This window comes from Malania oleifera, chromosome 5 (assembly GCF_029873635.1).
Source record: "Malania oleifera isolate guangnan ecotype guangnan chromosome 5, ASM2987363v1, whole genome shotgun sequence".
NCBI lineage: Eukaryota > Viridiplantae > Streptophyta > Magnoliopsida > Santalales > Ximeniaceae > Malania > Malania oleifera.
Window position 1 is genome coordinate 20,001,252 of NC_080421.1, and position 23,972 is coordinate 20,025,223.

The 23,972-nt window shown below is 36.2% G+C and overlaps 1 protein-coding gene across 1 annotated transcript in view; it reads left to right on the plus strand.

Annotated features, from left to right (window-relative positions):
• Nucleotides 1-8,450: 8,450 nt before the first annotated feature.
• Nucleotides 8,451-23,972, plus strand: part of LOC131155878 (methylthioribose kinase-like) — a 36,063-nt gene continuing 20,541 nt past the window's right edge. Inside the window, exons 1-4 of the mRNA XM_058109327.1 lie at nucleotides 8,451-8,721; nucleotides 9,267-9,576; nucleotides 10,195-10,369; nucleotides 10,587-10,788. Of these exons, the coding sequence (XP_057965310.1) occupies nucleotides 9,306-9,576; nucleotides 10,195-10,369; nucleotides 10,587-10,788 (648 nt within the window). The 5' untranslated portion in view covers nucleotides 8,451-8,721; nucleotides 9,267-9,305. The remainder of the gene's footprint in view (nucleotides 8,722-9,266; nucleotides 9,577-10,194; nucleotides 10,370-10,586; nucleotides 10,789-23,972) is intronic.

The following is a 23,972-nucleotide window of genomic DNA, read 5'->3' on the forward strand; positions in this document are numbered from 1 at the left end:
TCCACAGGTACCTCTACACCTTGATTTATTGACTCTGCCTGTTGCAATCATATGACCTCTGATTCCTCTTTAGTGACGCATAAGCAGTCCTTAAATCTTGTTCCCTTAATTTATACTACTAATGGTTCGCATATGTCTGTTAGTCATCTTGGTCATGTTTCTACTCCTACTTTTTCTATACCTAACACATATGTTGTGCCTAACTTGTCTCTCAATCTCTTTTTTGTTGGTCAACTTGTTGAAAGTGGTTTGATCTTAATATTTTCTCACAATGGTTGTGATGTGTAGGATCCGAAGACGGGCCAGCTTGTTGGGATCGGGTGTAAAGTTGGTCGCCTTTTTGAGCTCACATCTCTACATTTGCCTTGTTCATGTTTTCCTCCATCTCTTTCTGTTGCAGTGTCTTCCAGGATTTGGCATTCTCATCTTGGTCATACCTCATTGTCTCATGTTCAGTCTTTAGCTTGTAGTGGTTGCTTAGAAGATGTTAAATTTGAACATTTTGATTGTATGCCTTGTCAACTTGGGAAACAAAAAGTTTCACTTTTTAATAAAAGTACTTCTTTGTCTTCTGCACCTTTTGATTTGGTTCATTTTGATATTTGGGGACCTGCTCTTGTCCTTACTAAGGGCGTGTCTCGTTACTTTGTCATTTTTATCGAAGATTATTCTCGGTATACATGGATTTATCTTTTGCATGATCGCACTGGGTTACTTAATGCTTTTCATAACTTTGAGCAGATGATTAAAACTCAGTTTTGATCGCACCATGAAAGTCTTTCGGTCCGATAATGTCCTAGAATATACTTCTACCCCTTTTATTGAAGAACTTCGAGAGGTCGACACCTTATCCCATCGATCCTGTCCCTCCACCTCCCAATAGAATGGCCGTGCAGAATGTAAGCATCGTCACATTCTTGACACTGTTCGTTCTCAACTTTTCTCTGCATCCCTCCCATAATCCTTATGGGGTGAAGATGCTCTTACCGCTATTTACACTATTAATCGGGTTCCAACCCCTACTCTTTCCAATAAATCTCCATATGAGGCTCTCTATGGAAAGGTACCTGATTATTCTCTTCTTAAAGTTTTTGGTTGTGCTTGCTTTGTTTTGCTCCATCCTCATGAACATACAAAACTTGAACCTCGTTCTCGTTTCTATTGCTTTCTTGGTTATGGCATTGAACACAAGGGATATTGGTGCTACGACCCCATAGCCAAGCGTCTTCAAGTCTCTCGACATGTTCAATTTTGGGAACACAAAATGTTCACTAGTATCCCTCCATTTTCTTCCGATTATCCCTCATATTCTCCCATCTTCATTGATCTTGCCATAGATCCCTCTTCCACTTTCTTTTCTAATGCAGGTCATGACAGCTCATCAGGTGATCCCTCCACGTCTGCCGCTCCCGAACCTGGCCCGTCTGATGATCATGCCATCACTTCCACTTTACCTGAGTCCTCTGATTTAGATGTCCGTCGTTCTAGTCGGGTAAGGGCACCTCTTACCTATCTTAGTGATTATCATTGTTTTTCTACTCTTGACTCCCTTCACGAGCCTCACAATTATCGCAAAGCTTGTTCTGTTCTTGTTTGGCAGCAAGTTATGTCTGAAGAACTTGATGCACTTCACAAAACTCATACTTGGGACCTGATTGACCTGCCTCCTGGTAAGACTGTAGTTGGGAACAAATGGGTGTATAAACGGAAAACACACTTCGACGGTTCTAAAGTACAACATAAAGCTCGTTTAGTGGCAAAGGGCTTTACTTAGGAATATGACATTGATTATGAGGAGACATTTGCCCCTGTTGCTCGTGTTACCTCCGTTCGCTCCCTTTTGGCTGTTGCCTCTGCCCGATGATGGCCTTTATTTTAGATGGATGTGAAGAATGCCTTCTTATATGGTGATTTAGCTGAGGAGGTATATATGCAACCCTCTCCTGGGTATCCTCATTCTCTTGGTCAGGTCTGTCGTCCCTGTTGTGCTTTATATGGGCTTGAGCAAGCTCCCGTGCTTGGTTTGCCAAGTTCAGCTCCACTGTTGCACAACTTGAGTTTGCTTCTAGCCCCTACGATTCAGCCCTTTTTATCCGTCACCCTTTTAACAATATCCTTAAAATACACCCTTAGTTTTCTAAAGTTTTTTCTATTATCTCTTTTTAGGGAATTAAAATTATAAATTGATCAAGAAAATCTTAGTGGTAGCATAAATTAAAATTTTACACAACATAATAAGATATATCCCATTGAAAACACTTGTGTGAAAGTGTTTCAAATAAGATATATTCCATTGAAAGCATCAATGTTCAAGTGTTTCAAGCAAATGTGCATGTGTGATTTCCAATTTAAAAGTAATAGTGTCAACGCCCATACACTTGGATCCTATTATTATAATAATAATAATAATAATAATTATTATTATTGAGATGACTCAAAACTCCAATCTAGATATCGTTCAAACTTCTCGATAAAAACAAATCGGAAATGACATGACTAGCCCCACAACTATGGGGACATTTGACAAAATTAAGCATTACGTGCCGAACACCAAATCCAATTTTGAATCTATTAATCAAAATGGGAATTAAAGCGAATCCCTAAATATTGAATAATTTAAGTCATTAAACAAAAATCTGATTATGAATATATTTTTTACTATTGAAACACCTAACTATTTTCATGAGAAAAAAATAAAAAAATTGAATATTATTTAATTATGAATAAAAACATATGTATATATTTTTTATGTATAAATAAAAAAATAAATACACCCTATATATTGCATAAATAGGAAAAAAAATTTGACCAAATTAACAAGAGGGTTGGCTTCGGTGGGCAGGAGAAAAGATGAGAGGGACAAATGAGTCAAATTAAGAAATAAGAAGGTATTGACTGAGCAGATCAACAAGGGGAGGAATGCTAATTCTTTCAGAGGGCTCTCAACACTTATTTAAATGTTAAACACACTTAATACGAGACCATTAACACAATAATCTCTATTTAGAAATCATTAAATAAGAAGGTCAAAAATTAACCTTCATATTGAAATCAATCATCTTACCATTACATTTAGTCTTTTTACAATAGATTTAAGTTAAGTCAATTACATTCATAATTTGATCCCTGTATTCATGCTATAATTAAATTGAACCTAATATCTAACTCCACATGTTCAAAATTGTTTATTGAAATTAGGTTAATTTTACTTAGAATGAGTGTACTAATTTTTAAATGTCCTTATTTTATTTGACACATCAAATGTGTGAATTATAAATAATGTGATATCTTATTATTTGTTAAAATTAATTAAAATTTTAAGCTAAATAAACTCTAACAAATTACATCACTTATACTTGTTGTTGTCATACTATCATCCAATTAAGTTTTCCTAGTATTAAACTACCAATCAGCAGCATCAGGTGTTGTTGTAAAATGGAAACACAAATATATTATGAGTTTTTTCCCGTTTTATTATTAAAATAAAATAAAATATTAAATAATACTCTATTTGGGAAAATTTTTCCCAAACTAATGCTTACGTAATCTCGCAACACCAAACTACGAGATTTAAAGGTTCAGCCCTACTGGTGGTGACGCGTGGCAGAGCAAATCTCGCAGGATCAAGCTGCGAGATTTGCTAAATCTCGCATGTTCTTCTTGCGAGATTTACCGGCTATATTAAAATGAAAAATGCTTAAAACCAATTAAAAAAATAAAATATTTTAATTCGAAGTTAATAAAGCAAAATGTGTTTTAATTGTAAAAAAATTATAAAATATATTCCAAGGAAGGCTTTTGAATGTACTCAATTTTTTCGACAATTGAATTAGTAATTATTTGAAAAAAAAATCAAAAAATAAGTATTTTTAAAAAATAAATATACTAAAAATACTTGTAATAGATAAAGACTTATCTGAGTGTGTAAAATCCTTAAAAACCATACTTCACTCGATCTAATATATATATACATATATAAAGCTCATACTCATATTATTTTGAAAATAATTTTTTATCTATTATTTGTCATAAACTCATAAAAAGCTCACATTGTTATTTGTTTTATATTGTCAAGATAAATTAGAACCGAATTTATAATTAGTTTACAAACCAATCAACAAGTAGTAATTAAGTGATCTAAATACACTTAGGAAAATAATAGGTTGGTACCGATTCTATGAAATCAAAGTAATTATTATGACCTCCAGCAATTTCAGATACTTGTAGATGTTGCGATACCATTCAAACTTAAAATAACAAAAATTTTCTATCCATTGCCATTTTAGGTCAAGGTTTCCGCACTTTGCATGTTGCAACATATATATTACTGTCATGTGTCATTTTTTACATTTGATAGTATTTAATTCTTTGGAGCAAAGGTCGAATCATTCACTATTTAGTTAAATAAAAGTTATTTCATTCATCTCAATTTAATTTGATTTTTATATTCACTTGAGTTAATTTTGAAATCCATTAATTTGTACGGTACTTGGTAAGTCAAATATCTTGCCAAACAAATTTTTTTATTGGACCAAAATAAAAACTAGTCACACAAAAACAAACAAACAACTAAGCAGACAGATTAAATAAATAAATAAATAAACTTCAAGAGTATGAAGTGTGCACAAGACACATGACTATACAAATGAAATGAAAATAATCAAAAGCTATACAAGTGAAATGAAAATAATCAATAATATATACAAATAAAATAAAAATAATCAATACTATACAAATGAAATCAAAATAATCAATGATATACATACAAATGAAATGAAAAAAAACTAATGCTAGTCTACTCGGTGCCGTAGCGAGGTCGTCTCCGGGGTTGTGGTGGCTGCCGTCTGCGTCTATCCTCTCCCTGCTGGTCATTTGCATCAGGTGTCCTGTCCCGTCGTCCTGGATATGGATCATCTCTGCCAAGATGTACTACGTAATCATCATCCATGCGAAGCGCACGCGGTAAGAACTAATATGATGTCTCGAGACGCGAATGAGGCGGCATAGCCGGTGCATTGACCTCCTCCCCATCGAAAAGGTCATTCAATAAAAATGACATTGATGGGATGATAGCAGGGTCAGATGGGGTGTCAGCGGGTCTACTGGATGGTCCCGCAATATCAGCTGCATTGGAAGGGGCATACGGTGCTGACGGACCGAACACGTACTTTGCTTGTACAACCGTTGGTGAGGAGATGGAACTCACTAGACGACTAGAGGAGGCATGCCGTCCTCCTCATACTGGAGCTGATCGACCTCTTCGTGTTGGTACATCAGGTAGAGCAACTGGGATCCGTCGACCATCCTCGTGGACAAGGTCCAATGTAGTACTCATCAATCGGTGGATAGCAGGATCATACGAGATCTAATTTGCCTCATATACTATGTCAGCTTGCAGGATATGAAAATATTTGGTTAACCCATGCAAATCGTAACGTATACATAACAAAAGGAATTGTGGGTTAAAGTCTTCTTACGAGACTCAAATATACAGCAGCGGTCCTATCGACGAAATGGCGTGTGATGGACCTATACCAAGTGAAGTATGGGTCATCTGGACACATCGGACCGTCCTCCGCCACGTTGGACATTCGTTTAAATCCACAACAGGCATCCCGCAAACATTCGCACTCATGTATGGTTCAATATCTTCTTCCTCCGCTTCCACCATATACTCAACAGACGTTCCCGTCTGCCTATCCACGGCGACACCCATATAAGGAATAGTTTCGACATACAATTGCATAGTTAAATATGTCGTGCCTACGTAGTGTGCATCCAACACAATGCGTAGACCGTAATCGTCAATTACAGGAACAACTTCATTGAGGACTGTATCATGATGTCCTTGCATAGGGTATCTTGCAGTTACCCACAATGCATATTGATTTGGACCAATATGCAAATACTTGTATATCTTTGTATACAATTTAGTTAATTTACACATTTCGCTAATTCAAATAGGTTGAATTAGCGGAATACTATAACTAACACTAGTTGGTCCGGTTATAATGTCTTCCCCTATGTATAATAATACCGTCACTGGAGTACTACTTGAACTTCCTTCCATTTAGTTGATGCTCGAGAAAGAAAAAAGACCTACGGAAAACAACAATTGTATGTATAAGTGATATGCTAAGTTAATAGTAATCAAGAATTAATTTCACTATGTTCATGAGTATGCAATCTTCACTAAATGTTTCACTCTTCACTTCAAAACAATTTTTGCATGCATGTAATACTTTTTTGGGAAAAGTCCTACAAAAATTTCGGCAGCATGCTGTCTTTAATTTGAACATTTTCCTATTTTTACCATGTCTTTGAAACGTTTGCAAACAATGTAATAATCCAGTTTGTGCATGCGAAAACCTATAATATCTACCAGCATGTAATTCACATCACTGCATCAACTATGCAAGAGGCATTCAAATCAATATGTCACTCAAATTTATTATTAATTTTTTGTTGGATTAAGAATTAAATAAGTTATATTAAAAATAAGTTGCTTGATTTTAAATTTTTAAATGAAAGCTCTAAACTAAGTATATAATTTTCACCCCTTCACTTTATCACCTAAGTACCAACAATCTTGATACGTAACTTAAATATAATTAAGAAGAATGTGATTGAATTTGCTACTTATTTTTACATGTTTACATATTTATTACATATAAATACAATATAATTTAAAATAATAAAACTTACATTGCCACATATTTCTATGTATTCTTTATTAAATTTTGGTAAAATGTTTTATAAGTTTTTATAAAGCTTATTTTTAAATTTTTCAGAAATTCTTATTAACAACAAGACTAGTCCTTTAATTATATGCATGCATGCATGTGCACCAATGCATAGTAGAAGAGCTAAATGGGCCCAAAACCGTTAAACTTTCATTTGAGAACACTTAAAAAAAGTGTTCGTAACACGTATTATTTACAAAAAAGTGTTTTGCCAAAATCAATTTTTTAAAATATTTTAAAGTGAATTTTTTTAAAAAAATAAAAAAGTATTTTTGGCATTGTTCATAAGCAGGGTCGGTTTTATAAATAAAATAAATTTTAGTGAATTTTATAAATCTAAAAATATATATATATATGAGAAAAAATATGAGTAATATTATTAATTTAAATTAACATAAAATAAATTAAAATTATATTATTTTAATACAAACAAATATGACAATCACATGTTATATATATACATCAAGAATAAGATTATTTTTTATTACAAAATAATATATTTATTATTATCATTTAATAAAAACATTTTAATGTTAGTTAAAATAATAAGAACATAATTATCAATTAAAATTTTAATTAAAAATATTTTTAATTTTAGTGTAAAACATATTAGAAACTAATCATATATTATAACATATTAATTATTGATGCAATATAATTCAATTTTAAAATTCAGAAAAAAATCATCTATTAATTATTGGATCTAAAATTATCAATATATCATCTCATGATTGTTAAACTATATGCATTGGATCTAAAATTATCAATATATCATCTCATGATTGTCCAATATATATATATATATATATATAAATTTCCAATACACTTATCAATATATATATATATGTTATTAGTAAATTGCACAGGCACAGAACATGAAAAACAAAATAGAAAAAAGCAAATAAATTAAAACTAACTTTCGTCCAGATGCAGTTATGAACCGAAAAAATCCAAACCAAACTATGAAATAAATCAAACTCAATGCAACAAATTCAAACTCAGTAAGTAAAACCAATGAAATTCAATGATTCGCACTTTTGTTAAGTAAAAAATACCTACCCCTTTAAATAGTTTTTATCACCTTCGAACGGTCACCTGAGATCTCCCGAACAGTCACTTGCAATCTCTCGAACGGTCATTTGCAATCTCCTGCCGTCCCCTCCAGCAATCTCTACCGTCCTCTTCCTTTGCAAATAGTCATCTGAAAGCTTGCGAGTGAAATGGGCAGATGAAGCAAATCTCGCAGGATGGACCTGTGAGATTTTCTGTATCATGCACATTATGATTTTAGAGAAAAATCTCGTAGGACTATCCCGCGAGATTTTTGCCACGTGTTAAAAGTATTTTGGTTGTTTTTTTAAATCTCGCAAAACGAAACTGTGAGATTTTATGCACTAGGGTTCGTAGGTTTCTGACTTGTGTTAAATTTCGCAGTGCCACGTTAACATTAGTTTAGGAAAATTTTTACCAAGTATTATTTAATATTTTATTTTATTTTAATAATAAAACGTGAAAAAACAGTGAGATTCCCCTTCCTCCCATGCGCCAAAAAATATGTCTAGGTTCAAGACTGTTTCTCTCAATGCCATCTCGTTTTCACTTCTCGCCCCCCAACGATTCTGCTTCTCGCCTTTTCCTCCATTTTCATCGCGCCTAGTCAACAGTCATGCTCTTTCCTCTTCCCAAACTCAAGCAGTAGGTCTGTAACACACTAACACGTCAACCTAAAACCCTCTCCTCCTCCTCCCCCCCCCCCCTGCCACCCTCTCTCCAATTACCGCCGCCGTCGCCATGTCTTCATCTGGGTTTCGCCCCTCTGGACGAGAAGTCTCTGAGGGAGTACATAAAGGCCGCGCCGTCTCTCTCCTCTAGGGTCGCCGACCAGATTGATGATTTGAAGATCAAAGAGGTCGGAGACGGCAATCTCAACTTCGTTTACATCGTCGTTGGCTCCGCCGGTTCGTTTGTTGTCAAACAGGTACTAATTTGATGAATTGAGGTGTGAGTGTTCAGCTTCCTGTGGAAAGGGGTTTTACTGTGGTCTCTGTTTTGGTTGTGCACTGTTGGTTCTTTGCGTTTTAGAAATCAGTGTCGGCCTAAAGACTTCATCTTTGTGTTTTGTACAATTATTTTCTCAGTTTAGATGAATTAAGCCGGACCAAAAATGGTTAATCAGTGGTGTTTAATCTGAATTAATAAATACTTAGTTTGATGCATAGTTTAGTATTCTACATATTAAAATTCGCTTTGGGAATGAGGAGAGAAGTGGAGTAAGGCCTTAGAGACTTTCGCTTTGAACTTTACCAAGCACATCCTAATACTTCTGTGGTGCGTAATGATTTTCATCCTATGGACTCAATTGCAGGTGTACTATTTTGTTTTTTATTACAACATGTATTTCATTTAAGCTCCTTTCTTGAAGTCCCTCTGCCGATAGAGATTCATATCTTTAGCGATCATCTCTAACTAATGCCCCATATGTTGTGGATTTGTTTCTTTGCTTTTGGGCGTTTGAGAGTGCAGGCTCTTCCATACATACGTTGTATTGGGGAATCATGGTCGATGACGAAGGAACGTGCATATTTTGAGTTCCTCACATTGAAAGAGCACGCTCATTTGTGCCCTGATCATGTTCCAGAAATCTATCATTTTGACCGTGAAATGGCTTTGATTGGCATGCGGTACTTAGAGCCTCCTCATATTATCCTGAGAAAAGGCCTGATAGCTGGAATTGAATATCCCTTGCTTGCAGAACACATGTCAGAATATATGGCAAGGACCCTTTTCAAAACATCCCTTTTATACCATTCCACTACGGAGCACAAGCGTTGGGGTAAATTAATTCTTTCTATCTAATGTTCTGAAAATTCATATATTTTCCATTTTCTGATGCTTATCTTCTTGGACAACATGGGATTTGAAATGTATACTTTATATTTACTTTCGGTCACTCTTATATATGTCTGTGATCATGTATATGGCAGAATAATACTAAAACCACTTAGATTGGTGATTTTAAAAGGGGGACATTGTTGTGCAATACACACACACACACATTAGTACCTTCGATACTTAGTGATTTTGAATTTGATTTAGTATGGTTTTTCCCTTTATTATTGTTATTTTTAAGACATACATATCAATCATTTAATCCAAGGTGACAAGGTTAGCTACATGGTATGCAGCTGTGTTTTCGGATCATTGAAACATTGGATTCTATTTATTCATGTGTGTGGATAATCTATTTAGACTTGTTTCTACTGCCCCATATATTTAACTTTTGATGAAGTTGTTCATTTTTTTCGTCGTCCTTGAAATGATGACTTATGTATCTGTGTATATGGTAATTTACAAAAAATTGTTGGTTCCTATTTACATGTAAGTTATTTGAGTAAACTATGTTTGTGTGCTTAATGCATTTAGCTAATGTGTTTACCTTTACTTTGTGCAGTTTCTGAATTTTGCGGGAATGTGGAATTATGCAGGCTCACTGAGCAGGTCATTTTCTCTGATCCTTACAAGGAGTCTGAGCATAACCGGTGGACTTCCCCTTATCTTGATCGAGAAGCATTGGCTGTCCGCGAGGACAATGTTTTGAAGCTTGAGGTTGCTGAATTGAAATCCATGTACTGTTACTGAGCAGCCTCCTTTTTGTTTTTTTTCTTTTTGTTCGTTTCTACATTATCTGGTACAATTGAAATTGCTTTATTTTATTTTATGATAATTAGAGTCACATGTCTCCAGTTTTTATGAGTAGCTTCCTTTTTTTTTTTGTTTCTATATTATCTGGCAATTGAAATTGCTTTATTTTATTTTATGATAATTAGAGTCACATGTCTCTAGGTTTTGTGAGAGAGCCCAAGCCTTAATACATGGAGATCTCCACACTGGCTCCGTTATGGTCACTACTGATTCAACTCAGGTTATTGATCCAGAATTTTCTTTTTATGGACCAATGGGTTTTGATATAGGAGCCTTCCTAGGGAACTTGATCTTGGCTTTCTTTGCACAAGATGGACATGCAGATCTGGGGAATGACCGTAAGGTATGTTGCAGTTTTAGTATGTCTCAATTATGCAATTTTTTTCTTGTTTCAGAATTTATACCCTTTTGTGACTTGGATATTTTACTTATTGTAGTATCTGTTTCCATGTATGTTCTTTAGTCATTCATTGTTAAATCCTTTCTTTTAGTTTAGTACTGAAGATTGATTTTTTTGAGGTGGTGGGTTGTTTGGATGAGAGGATAACAAAAAGAACGTGGGCTGAAGCATTAAAAAAATCTTATAAATTTAAGTTTTTTTGAAGTGATGGTTTTTAATCAAGCTAAATGATGGCTTTTGACAACCTTGTGGCCTGCTTCATCAGCTCTAATGATATTGTTAAGATTTTGATTAAAGTGAATGACCTAACTTAAAGATAGGTATCTCCCTCTATTTATAATACAAATTAAATACATTCCAATGACAATAATACCCTTACTAACTCTCACTAATCAGCATACTAACACACTTAATAATAATAATAGTAAAATACATAAATCCTCTAACACTCTCCCTTAAGCTGGATCATAAATGTCATATGCTCCTAACTTGTTACAAATAAATTTAACACGAGCACCCCCCAAATGCTTTGGTAAGCTGATGGAGATCAACATGCACCTCGAGTATCTTTCGCGGATATTGTGACACATGGACGACCACCCGAAGTCCACCATTGATGTGAACTATATTTGTAGCAATTGAAGCTTCTCTTAGAAGCTAGCTTGGAAAGAGGACGGCAACTTGCAAGTCAAAGAGTCTTGATTTTTCAAAAAGTATTTATTTCATTTTAAGTTCCTAGACTCCACTATCATAATTATTTTAGTTCCTAGACACCTATTTCCTATGACAAACTATTTCCTATGACAAACTATTTCCTAGGAACCTCATTACCTATGTTTTAAACGTTTTATTTTACTTTTGTATTTTCTTTAATCTTTTAAGAAGTCATGTGCAAGTCATGTGCATGTAAGGCTATAAATATGCCATCACTTGTATTGTAAAAGGCATATTGCATTATCAAATAAAAAAAGAAGCTTTTGCTTGAACTTGTGAATCTTGTTACTCTCCTTGTGAGTTGTGTTGGGTTATGTTTTGTCTCCTCGAAGATTGGGTGATGAGAGACCACGACAACATCAACGTCATCATCAACACTACATACCCCCACCTATTTGATAGCTCACAGCCACAACCACCTCAAGCTTGATTCTTGTCTCAAGATTCTTAAGGATCAACAAGTTTGTTCATGGTGTGATCTAGTACTCGTGTGTCTTGGTGTTTTGACATTTGGAACTTTTTGGTAAGCTCGTTTCAATTCTTTGTTTGTGGCCATCTAAAACAGCCCCTAAAAGTACCTTGTAAGCCTTGAAACTCTACCCGAAGCCTTGATTGAAAAACCTCGTTCATTCTCTTTGAATCTTCCTAGATTTTCAACATGAACAAGCTCGCTAGTATCATGCTTAGGGATATTTGATTTGTACGCTAGGACTTGTGATCTAAGACTTTTAATATAACATGTTTTAAAATGAACTTGATTACTTGAATGAAATGATCAACTAAGGGCTTTTGAACCAAATCATATATGTTTTCAAAATCTCAACAACTTGTGATAATTAGAATATGTTTGTGATGTTCATGCTTGGTTTATTCAATTCGTCTCATAGATTGTGATATTGTGTGTGCGCTACAAAGATGGTCAACCGTAGGGCTAGGGCTACTTAGAACCATCCTACATCATATTGGTATTAGAGCCTAGGTTAGGTTCACATTTGACCCTACTTTGTGTGACCAAACACCATTCCAAAGGGCTGCCCTAGTGTTGACCGAATCCTTCCCCAACCCCTAGGATGTCTACTCGAGCTAGGATTTCTTACCGAGGTTGTAGGACTGATGTTAAGAGAGATGCTTCAATAGATGAGCTTCAAGATCAAGTTCGTGACTTGAATCAAGGGCTAGTTGAGACCCGCCAAAGACTAGATAGGTTGGAAGTCCAACTAGTCCATAACCCAACCCAAGACAATTTAGAGCCACCAATTGAGCGATGCAATGATGATGAACAACATAGGGAGCCACCTATGCCTGTTAGAGAGAGACCTTCTCTTCCTCAACCGAGGTGAGTTAATCCCCAAGATGACTTTGTTAGGAGACCATCACGTTATGAGCCCTATGCCCAACATTGGGTTGATGAGAACTATGACGTTGATGACTTTCAAGGTAGGAGACCTTACCGTAGGGACCATCGTGATCCTTACGAGGATGTGATAAGGCAAGTGAAGATAGAGGCCCCCACCCATGATGGACAAATGGACCCTAAAATCTTCCAAGATTGGTTGATTGAGATGGATTCCTATTTTGACTGGTATAGGATTATTGATCCTCATTAGGTTAAGTTTGTAAAAATAAGGTTGACGGGGGCAAGCCAAGCTTCATTGGTTGAATGTCGAGAGGTAATAGGCAAGGTTAGATCATAGGCCCATTTAGCATTGGGACCTAATGAAGGATAGGTTGAGGGAGAAGTATGTACCCCTTAGCTATAGAGAGCGCCTTATGGACCAGCTATATAGTTTGTGTCAGGGGTAGCATGACCGTGTCTACATGAGTTAGTTTGATGAGTTTTGTATAAGTTGTGGTGTCTATGAGACTGTTAGTCAGCAGACCTCCAGATTTCACATAAGGTTAAAGCCTGAACTAAGGAGAGAACTATTTCCCCATCACATTGAGTCCATTGAATAGGCCTACAATATAGCTCATGACTTTGAGCAAATGAATAAAGGGCCCATTGGAAAATGGTTTGGTGCCTTTTCAAATGAGTCATACTCTTGAAAGGTACAAAGTTATGACAAGTCCTGACTAGCGCAATCAGGTCAAGTCAACTCTCGAGGGAGCAATCCCACAGTACAACAACCTATGGACAAGGGAAAAGCACCCATGACTAGATCCTCTCGCTAGAGGTTCTGGAAATGCAGTGTGTTTCAAGTGCCATAAACAAGGACACTTTGCCAGACAATGTCCCACCAGGAACTTGGCACTTGATTGGGAAGATGGTGAGGATGAGCATGAGGGCGATCAAGTATATGTTCCTGAAGTTGTACCTAGTTAGGATGAGTTAAGTGAGCCAGATGTGAGTGCCTAGTTTAGCGTGATGAGACGTATTATGATCATTCCCAAGGATCAAGAGTACTGGCATTGCACTTCTATTTTCCATACTTACATCAAGTGTGGGAGTAAAAGTTGTAAGATGATCATAGATGGTGGTAGCTGTATGAATGTTGTGTCTAAATCCGCAGTTGAGAAGTTGGGATTGAAAGTTGAGCCACACTCACAACCATATAAGGTAGCTTGTGTTGATGCCACAACCATGCCCGTGAGCCATAGATACCTAGTCTTCATTAAGATTGGTGATTATGAGGACGAGATTTGGTGTTATGTCCTTCCCATGGACATTGCCCATATTTTGTTAGGACGATCTTGGTTGTATGATTCTGATGTCTCACATAATGGGCATGCCAACACTTATTCCTTTAGGTGTAATGGCAAGAAAATTGTTTTGAGTCCACTAGAGCTGAAAGGTGAGAAAAAGAAGGAAAAGACAAAAAACTATTGGAAAATAATTAAATATCACGAGTAAAAAGTAGTTTGAGCAGGAGAGTCGAGATACACAGATTGTGTATATGGTTGTTACTAGGGAGACTAAGGCGCCCCTTCCCAAGCATGAAGTAGCACTGAAGTATCACCCATATTTTCTGAGTTTGACGATGTCATATCTTAGCCACCTAGTGAGTGACCTCCCATGAGAGACATTCAACATGTCATTAACCTTGTTCCTAGTTCATTTTTTCTAATTTACCACATTATAGAATGAACCCGAGAGAACATGAGGAGTTGATGAAACAAGTGAAGAAAAGTGCTTTATTTAGGGGAGCATGAATCCATATGCTTGCCCTGCTCTCCTCATTCCCATGAAAGATGACACTTGGAGAATGTGCATTGATAGTAGAGCAATCATCAGTATTACCGTCAAGTATAGGTTTCCCATACCTAGACTAGATGATATGCTTGATCAGATGGTAGGATCCAAGATTTTTTCAAAGATAGACTTTAAAAGTGGATATCATCAGGCTAGGATCAGACCGGGAGATGAGTGGAAAAATGCCTTCAATACAAAGTATGGGTTATATGAGTGGTTAGTCATGCCATTTGGGCTAACTGACGCACCGAGTACTTTCATGAGATTATGACTTAGGTTTCAAGGTCTTTCACTGGACACTTTCTTGTAGTCTACTTTGATTATATTGATCTATAGCCTGACTAAGAAGGAGCACCTTGTCCATTTGAGGAGAGTGTTTGAGGGTATGAGGGAGCACAAGTTGTTTGCCAAATCAAAGAAGTGTACTTTCATGACTACACACGTCATCTTCCTTGGTTTTGTTGTGTCTGAGCATGACATTTTTGTTGACCCTGATATGGTCAAAGTCATTAGAGATTGGCCTACTCCCCGTAACATACATGATGCAAGGAGTTTTCATGGGTTAGCCACACTTTACAGGAGGTTCATTAGGAACTTTAGCACCATCATGGCCCCCATTACAAACTGCCTCAAGAAAGGAGAATTTACATGGTCGAAATATGCGACAAAAGCCTTTTTTGATATAAAATATTTGATGACTATGGTATCGTTGCTACACCTCCCAAATTTCCAGAAATTATTTGAGGTTGCATGTGATGCCTTAAGTGTAGGCGTTGGAGGAGTACTTAGTCAGGAGGGACACCCCATAGCCTTCTTTAGTGAGAAGTTGAATGAGACAAAATAACGGTGTTCCACCTATGATAGGGAATTTTATGCTGTAGTACAGTCACTGCGACAGTGGAGACACTACCTCCTTCCTCAGGAGTTTGTCTTGTACTCAAACCACCAGGCCCTTAGGTATTTACATACTCAGAAGAAGTTAGGGCATAGACATATGAAATGGGTCGAGTACATACAGTAGTACACCTTTGTTCTCAAACACCAAGCTGGTGTTGAGAATAAGGCTGTTGATGCTTTGAGCCGAGTTGTAGCCACCATACAAACTCTTCATGTGAAAGTTGCTCTCTTCGATAGCATCAAACAACAATACTCTCAGTGTAAATACTTCTGTGATATCTTTTTTGATTTGCTGCAGGTAGTTCCTAGATCTCACCGAGACTTTGTCATTCATGATGGATTTATTTTTAGAGGGGCTAGACTATGTATCCCATCCACATCTCTATGTGGCTATGTGACCAGTTGACTTGGGAATTACATGCTGGAGGTGCCGCAGGTCACTTTGGTTGAGATAAGACCATAACTATGATTGAGGATAGGTTCTACTAGCCTAGTTTGACGAGAGTAGTTGCTAGGATTGCTTCACAATTCCGTACTTGTCAGACAGTGAAGGGTAGGAAACAAAACTCAGGTTGTATACCCTTTTGCCTGTGCCACACATTCCGTGGCAGGTTATCAGTATGGATTTTGTGTTAGGTCTCTCTTGAACTGCTAGGGGAAATGATTCAGTGTTTGTTGTTGTGGACAGATTTTTAAAAATGTCACATTTTATTCCATGCAATAGAACACATAATGCCTACAAGATTGCTTCTATATTTTTCAGGGAAGTAGTGAGACTTCATGGTCTTCCCAAAACCATTGTTTCTTATAGGGATGTGAAGTTTGTGAGCTACTTCTAGAAAACCTGATGTGCATTGCTGGGTACCAAGCTCAAATTTTCTTGTGCATATCACCCACATACTGATGGGCAAATTGAAGTGGTAAATAGGAGCCTTGGGGACCTATTGAGATGTTTGGTAGGTGAGAACATCATAGCTTGCGATTTATGCCTTATGGTCGAGTTTGCATTCAATAGTTCAGTGAATAGGACCACAGGATTTAGCCTATTTCAGGTTGTTATAGGATATAATCCTAGGAAGCTTGTAGATCTCATTTCATTTTCACCTGAGTCTAGGGTGAGTGAGCAGACTGATGCATTTCAAAACACATACATGATTTACACTCTCAGTTAAGAATGAAAATTAATTTAAGCAATGAGCATTATAAATCTATTGCTGATGAATATTGCAGGTTGTCGGAATTTTTAGAAAGTGATATGGTTATGGTTTGAATTCGCCTCGAACATATTCCTTTTGGAAAGGTAAGAAAGCTTCATGCCAAAAAGATGGGACCATTCAAAGTTCTCATGAAAATAAGTTCTAATGCTTACATGTTAAATATTCTTGATGATTTTGGTATAAGCAATGTAGTTAATGTTGAAGATCTAACACCTTTTCTAGAAGCTAATTCTTTTTGCAGAACCTAGCCCTACTAATCCTGCAGATGAACCACTCCATTCATAACTCCAGTTGCACCAGAAAAGCCAAATTTACATTTGCCACTGCCATTAGTCCCACAAAAGGAACTTGAGCAAATTGAAGACATTCTAGATGTTAAAACAATGAACACACAAGCTGGAATGTACCAAAAGTTTCTAGTCAAATGGAAAGGGAAGCCGCTATTAGAAAGTAGTTGGATTCTTAAAGATGATGTCCTTTATCTCAACCCGGAGCTGTATAATGAGTATTTTCGACATAATTCTCCAGAGGAGGATTCTTTTTGGTTGGGGGAGAGATGATGTGGATCAACATGCACTTCGAGTATCTTTCTTGGATATTGTGACACATGGACGACCACTCGAAGTCCACCATTGATGTGAACTTTATTTGCAGCAATTGAAGCTTCTTATAGAAGCTAGAGTTTGGAAAGAGGATGATAACTTGCAAGTCAAAGAGCCTTGATTTTTTATGAAGCATTTATTTCATTTTAAGTTCCTAGACTCCACTATCATAATTATTCTAGTTCCTAAGCACCTATTTCCTATGACAAACTATTTCCTAGGAACCTCATTACCTATTTTTTAAATGTTTTATTTTACTTTGTATTTTTTTTAATCTTTTAAGAAGTCATGTGCAAGTCATGTGCATGTAAGACTATAAATATGCCATCACTTGTATTGTAAAAGATATCTTGCATTATCAATTAAAAAAAGAAGCTTTTTGCTTGAACTTGTGAATCTTGTTCCTCTCCTTGTGAGTGAGTAGTGTGGGGCTACGTTCCGTCTCCCCGAAGATTGGGTGGTGAGAGACTACGTTAACATCATCATAAACACTGCACACCCACACCTCTTTCATAGCTCACAGTCACTACAACTTCAATCTTCATTCTTGTCTCAAGATTCCTAAGGATCAACAAGCTTGTTCGTGGTGCGATCGAGTACTCGTGTGTCTTGGTGTTTTCAACATGAACATGCTTGCTAGTACCATGCTTAGGGATATTTTGATTTTATGCTAGGTGTCATCTAAGACTTCTAACATAACATCTTTTAAAGTGAATTTGATTACTCGAATGAAATGATCAACTAAGGGCTTTTGAACCAAATCATATATGTTTTCAAAATCTCAACAACTTGTGATCATTAGAATATGTTTGTGATGTTTATGCTTGGTTAATTCAATTCTTCTAATAGATTGTTACATTGTATGTGTGCTACAAAGAGGGTCAATCATAGGACTAGGGCTACTTAGAACCGCCCTACATCATAAACAAATTAGCAAGTTGCATACCGAATTTTACATAAGTGGCAGTAATGAACTTCTGCACAAGTTTCACTTGAACGAAGTGGCAATCAACTTCAATGTGCTTCGTCCTCTCATTAAAGACCAGGTTGGAGGCAACATGAAGAGCAACTTGATTGTTACACATCAACTTCATAGGCTGAGAATTAGAAATGCCTAATTCTTCCAACATGTTCTTCAACTAGTTTGCAAGTAGTGTGAGCCATAACTCTATATTCTAATTCAGCACTTGACCTGGCCACCACAGTTTGTTTCTTACTCTTCCAAGAAACCAAATTACATCCAACCACGATACAATACCTAGTTGTGGATCTCCGGTCGGAAGGCGACCAAACCTAATCGGCATTTGTATATCCATGGATATAAGTGTGACTCTAATCACGATATAAAAGAGCTCTCCTGAATACGTAATCTTATCAATATATCATCGACATTTTCAATAGTAATCTATGTCAATTTTATCAAATTTTGAAATGAATGAAAAAGAAAAAGTCAATAAATTAGAGAAAATAAATACAAAACAATAATTAGAATAAAACAACTAGGAAATGTGTAAAAGATGCCGTAAGAAATTTTTTTTTACCTTTCTCAAGTTTATCAAGTTCTTCAAGGCTTTCTTCCTAGTTCACTTATTACGGTGAGTTTCACAACCAATCTTGAGAACATATAAGAGCCTCCATAATCTTTAGGAGTCAATGATGTCTTGAAGGAATCAAGAACATGACCTCCCGTACTAAATGCAGACTCTGAGACAACATTGTTGGCCTTACAAGGCTTGATATCCTGTTTTGATGCTAACAAACAAGTGGAACTTAACATATTTGGTTAAGTGATGTCATTTCAGGATTCAATAATGAATGCAAGGTTAAGTGTTCAGAAGGGTTCATGTAAGCTTATACTTCAAAGAAGGATGATCAATATGAAGCTTAAAACATGAATTCAAAAATGGATTCAAAGATAAAGCTTGAAGATCATGAGAGCATGAGGATTAAAGATAACTTGATGAAAGCTCAAAAAAGATGAAGTAAGTATAAAGACCTCAAGGAATTCAAGAATTGAAAAGTCAAGAGAGTTAATAGGAGATACATTGTAAGTACTTCAAATATAATTCAAGTATGAATTTTCATTTTGAAGCTCATTAGGCAAAGAGATCTAGAAACCTTGTTTTTAAGTCTTGGAACTTGTTTTTCAAAGAAAAACAAATTGATATTCCAAGATTGAATAAGAAAAAAAAAGAGAGAACAAAAATATTTTAAGACAAGAAAAAAATTGCTTGATAGGCGACTGACACATGCCTTCCCCACCTTCGTTTTCTAACATATGCCTCTTGAATTTATCTACCATAAGCATCCTTTTCTAACATATGGTCCATACCACTAACTAGAGCCAATTTCGGCAGTTTTACACTAGGTCCATTGCATTGTCTATCCCATTTTTGCACTCGTCAAACATTAAAAAATAATAACATCCTTCACCTTTCTACTCAAAATTGAAGATGTAGGAGGAGAAGTTGAGAAAGGCCCTAGTTTTGTATCGGGGATCAAGAATAGTGGCAACAAACATCATCATGTTCAGTTTTCTTGATTCCCCCAATAAATAGCATATTTATGTTTCATTTTGAATGCTATTTCACTTAGTTCAAAATCATCACTATTGCACCAATTTTTCAAAAAAGTATTAACCGTGCAAATTTCATTGAAAAAAGTATTGGAAGTCACATAATTAGAACTAGGATCACAAAGTGAATTCATAGAAACATCCTAAGAATTGCACCATCCTCCTCAAATCATCCCAATCATCTTCCATTGGCTTTCCTTTTCCACCATCTCTCGAAAGATCAAGTGTAAAATCTCAATCTTTTTCATTATAGATAAAAAACTTTTTAAAATTTTTGAGCAGTGTCCAACATCATATATGTGGAATTCCATCTAGTAGGCACATCCAAACACACATGTTTTTTACAATTAGCCTTTTCCTCATCTGCACTTTTTAAATTTTGCAGTTCTACCAAGTGATTGCCTAATATATTTTACTGCTTGCCTAATTCAAAGTACCGAATCTCCCACAAGTTTCAATCCATCTTGCACAATTAAATTAATGATATGTGCAACACACCTCATGTGCAAGAACACACCATTGGGCACACGTCCTGATGTAGGACGGGTAAGGGTGACCTAGTCCTACTAGTTTCAACCCTCACAAGCAAGCATACACACTCAAGACACTTTAAATTAAGAATTCAATTAATCAACATAAACACAATAAACCAGAGGACATCTCACATGTTCTAGGATTTTAAAAAGGTGTATGATGTTGTTTTGAGTTAAGTCCCAAGAGTTCTTTCACAAAGGTATTAAGTTAAAATGCGGAAAGATGCTACTTCAATATTTCAAGAAAGTAGTTCTATCTTTAATATTCCCAGAATGGATTTAAAAGCTAGCAAGTATCAATAATGAAAGTTAATGGCTTTAATGCGATATTTAAACATGTAAGCTCATAATTTCAAGCATGGTATTACACAAGGTTAAGCAAGGACTCAAACAATGTGAAATTATATTGGAAGTTCAGATTCTTGGTGACTACAGTCAATTGTGGATTAGGGTCAGTCGCTTGAAGAATTTAAGAACAGATTTTCAGAGGGATATTAGCTTGTCAACTTGTCAGTCGACAGAGACAGGGTCCTTAGTCGCCTAATGAATTATAACATAGAATTCTGGGATGACAATGTAGGGTCAGTCGACTGACAAAAAAACCTTAGTTGATTGTCTAAGATTTGAACAAAATTCTCGAGAGTTAGTAGCAGGTTAGTTGACTGAGCATCAGGGGTAGCTACTTGACCTGCTATGGGTTTGAATAAAACAGCAAGGCTCAAGCAATTCAAGGGTTAAATAAAGAACAATCTTACCCAAGTAAATCGTTGGATGACTTAGTTTAATTCACCACAAATCAGAACACGCCTTTGAATTTCTTAACCAAGCTTTGAGTTGCAATTGGAACTACTGTGCACTTGTAATGGTCCAAGAAAATGTTGAAATTACCACTAACTATGAAGGATGTCTTGATGATATTCTTCACAAGTTAGACTAGCTCTTGAAATCCTTTGTGCACACTTTGATAGATGGATGAATATGCAGCAAATGAAATGATGTATTGTTGGCCGTGTGGAAGTAACCTAGTGGTGGCCGTGTGGATTATGGATAGAGGTCGTGAATGAGGGAAATGAATGGAATTGTTGGATAGTTTAGTGGTCTCTCACCACTTGATCTCTGCGGGGAACGGATGTTGCCTCTCACCACTTAATCGCAAGGATCGGAACAAGCTTACAAAGACAAAGTCTTTAACTCAATAATAATATATGCTTTAGCTGCTTGTTACAACTATTACAATGGAACTATATAGAGACTTAACATAGGGAAGGGGAAGACATAACCATAACTAGCTAAGCTAGGATGGGGTACAATACAATAACTAACTAGCACTTCCCATACAAGCATGGGAGACACAAGACTTAAATGCTCACAACTTACAAACACATTAACTCACACAACTTAGTAGGCTCTTACACATATACTTGCAAGCTTGGTTGCAATATTACACATTAAATAACGTAAAAAAAAGAAGAAGCTTAATCCGTGTGGGGCCATCTAGGACTGGAGCTTGCTTGTTTTGGTGTTCAGACGACGGTATTTTCGACTAGGTCGCACCCCTAAGGCTCTAGGTCACACTCTTGGTCGAAGTTCTAGAGATTTTCTTAATATGCAGGCGACTTGGTCGCACCTCATGGTGTCCTGGTTGCGATCTAGTCGAGACTCAGAAAAATCTGTGAACTGCTGATGGATAATTTCAGCCGCGAACACTTTTCAGCATTTGAGGTATAACTTTTTCTATAGAGCTCCAAATAAAGCGATCTTGGTATCAAAAGAAAGCCAACAAAATTTCCCACAACTTTTGTGTTCAAACCTTTTGAAGATGGGAAGGTTTTGATAAATAAATTTGCACATCAATTCATTGGTTCATGCAAAATAGTTATGAACAAAAGGGCGATCCGGAGGTTGTCCATTTGTTAATATGTTGGCGAAGGAAATGTGGGCTTTCGGAGGTCGTCCACGTGTCAGAACATCTAAAAATAACATAGGTGCAACATGCCAATCCCCATCACTACCCTTCCAATTGTTCACCCTCCTCTTTAAGTAACTAATGGTTGTACCATTAGAACTTACATTGTCTACATTAATAGTAAAAATTTTATCTATTCCCCAATCCAACAAAGCTTTCTCAATAACAAAACCTAACACTTCCTCTCGGTGATTAGGAACTGAACCAAAACTTAAAATTCTTTTGTGTAACATCCATTCGATGTCAACAGAATACACAGTTAAACATATGTAACTAATATTCTGTAAAGATGTCAAAGTATCTTTTGTAAGGCAAACCCGTTGACAATTATGTTTCAAAATTTTTTTCAATTTCTTTTTCTCTTCTTCATATAAAAGAAGACAATCCCTTGCCATTATCAGTCATGATTGAACCTTAAATCTAGGTTCCATGAGGCTACAAAAATATTTAAAACCTTGTCCCTCCACAAATCTAAAAGGTAATTCATCCACTATCACCATATATGCTAAAGCCTTTCTAAGAACATCGATATCATACTTTTGGCATGTTAATTGTTTTTCTTCCATTTTTGTTTCTAGTTTGAAGTTAATTTGTGATTGATTACGATCACGAGGTCTCCTATAGGGATACTTTGCACATGTGTTGACTTTATGAGTCCAATCATGTTTTGATAATGACAAATCACTTGGTATTTGATCTGTGCATTGAGAGTGTGAACATGAACATTATTTAGCATGCACGGAAGTTGAGGAAATCATGGAAGCCATAAGGATTAAAGAATGTACAACCAGGTACAATCCATGGAACTAAAAGAGTAGAAGAATGGAGATGCAAGTGTCAAGTTCAAGATAGTCATGTGAATGGGTATGTAGATTTCATTGTATTTGCATATTTTATATGACATAGCTAGAAGCTTAAAATCATACCTTAGACTGACCTTAGGACATATGCATATTGTGAACAATTTATTTAAAAGAGTCTTAAGTTAAATTGAATTTTGGGAAATTTTTAGAGGCCTCGTCGACGAACCCAATGGTTTCATTGATGAACGCATGAAAGTTCCTCAATGACGAGAAAATACCGAGAGCACAAAAATTTTAGATAGGTCTCTCATCGACAAACTCACGTTCACGTCGACAAACGAGTGTTGAGCACTTGTCGACGAAGGTGTCCTCTTGTCGACGAATGTTGGGCGCAGAACATCAATTCAGCGGGGATATGCATGGAATTTCGTTCAGATAAAATAATCCAATGTTTGGGATTAAACCTAGGGTCGAGAACACATAAAATTAACCTAAGAACCCTAGTGCCTCACTTTTTAGAATATATCTTGAGAGCGTTAAACGAAAATTCTCTACAGGCATGCATTCCAACTTCTATACATCAAGTTTTGGGCATTCTCATTCAAAAGTCAAGAGATTTCACTGCTATCT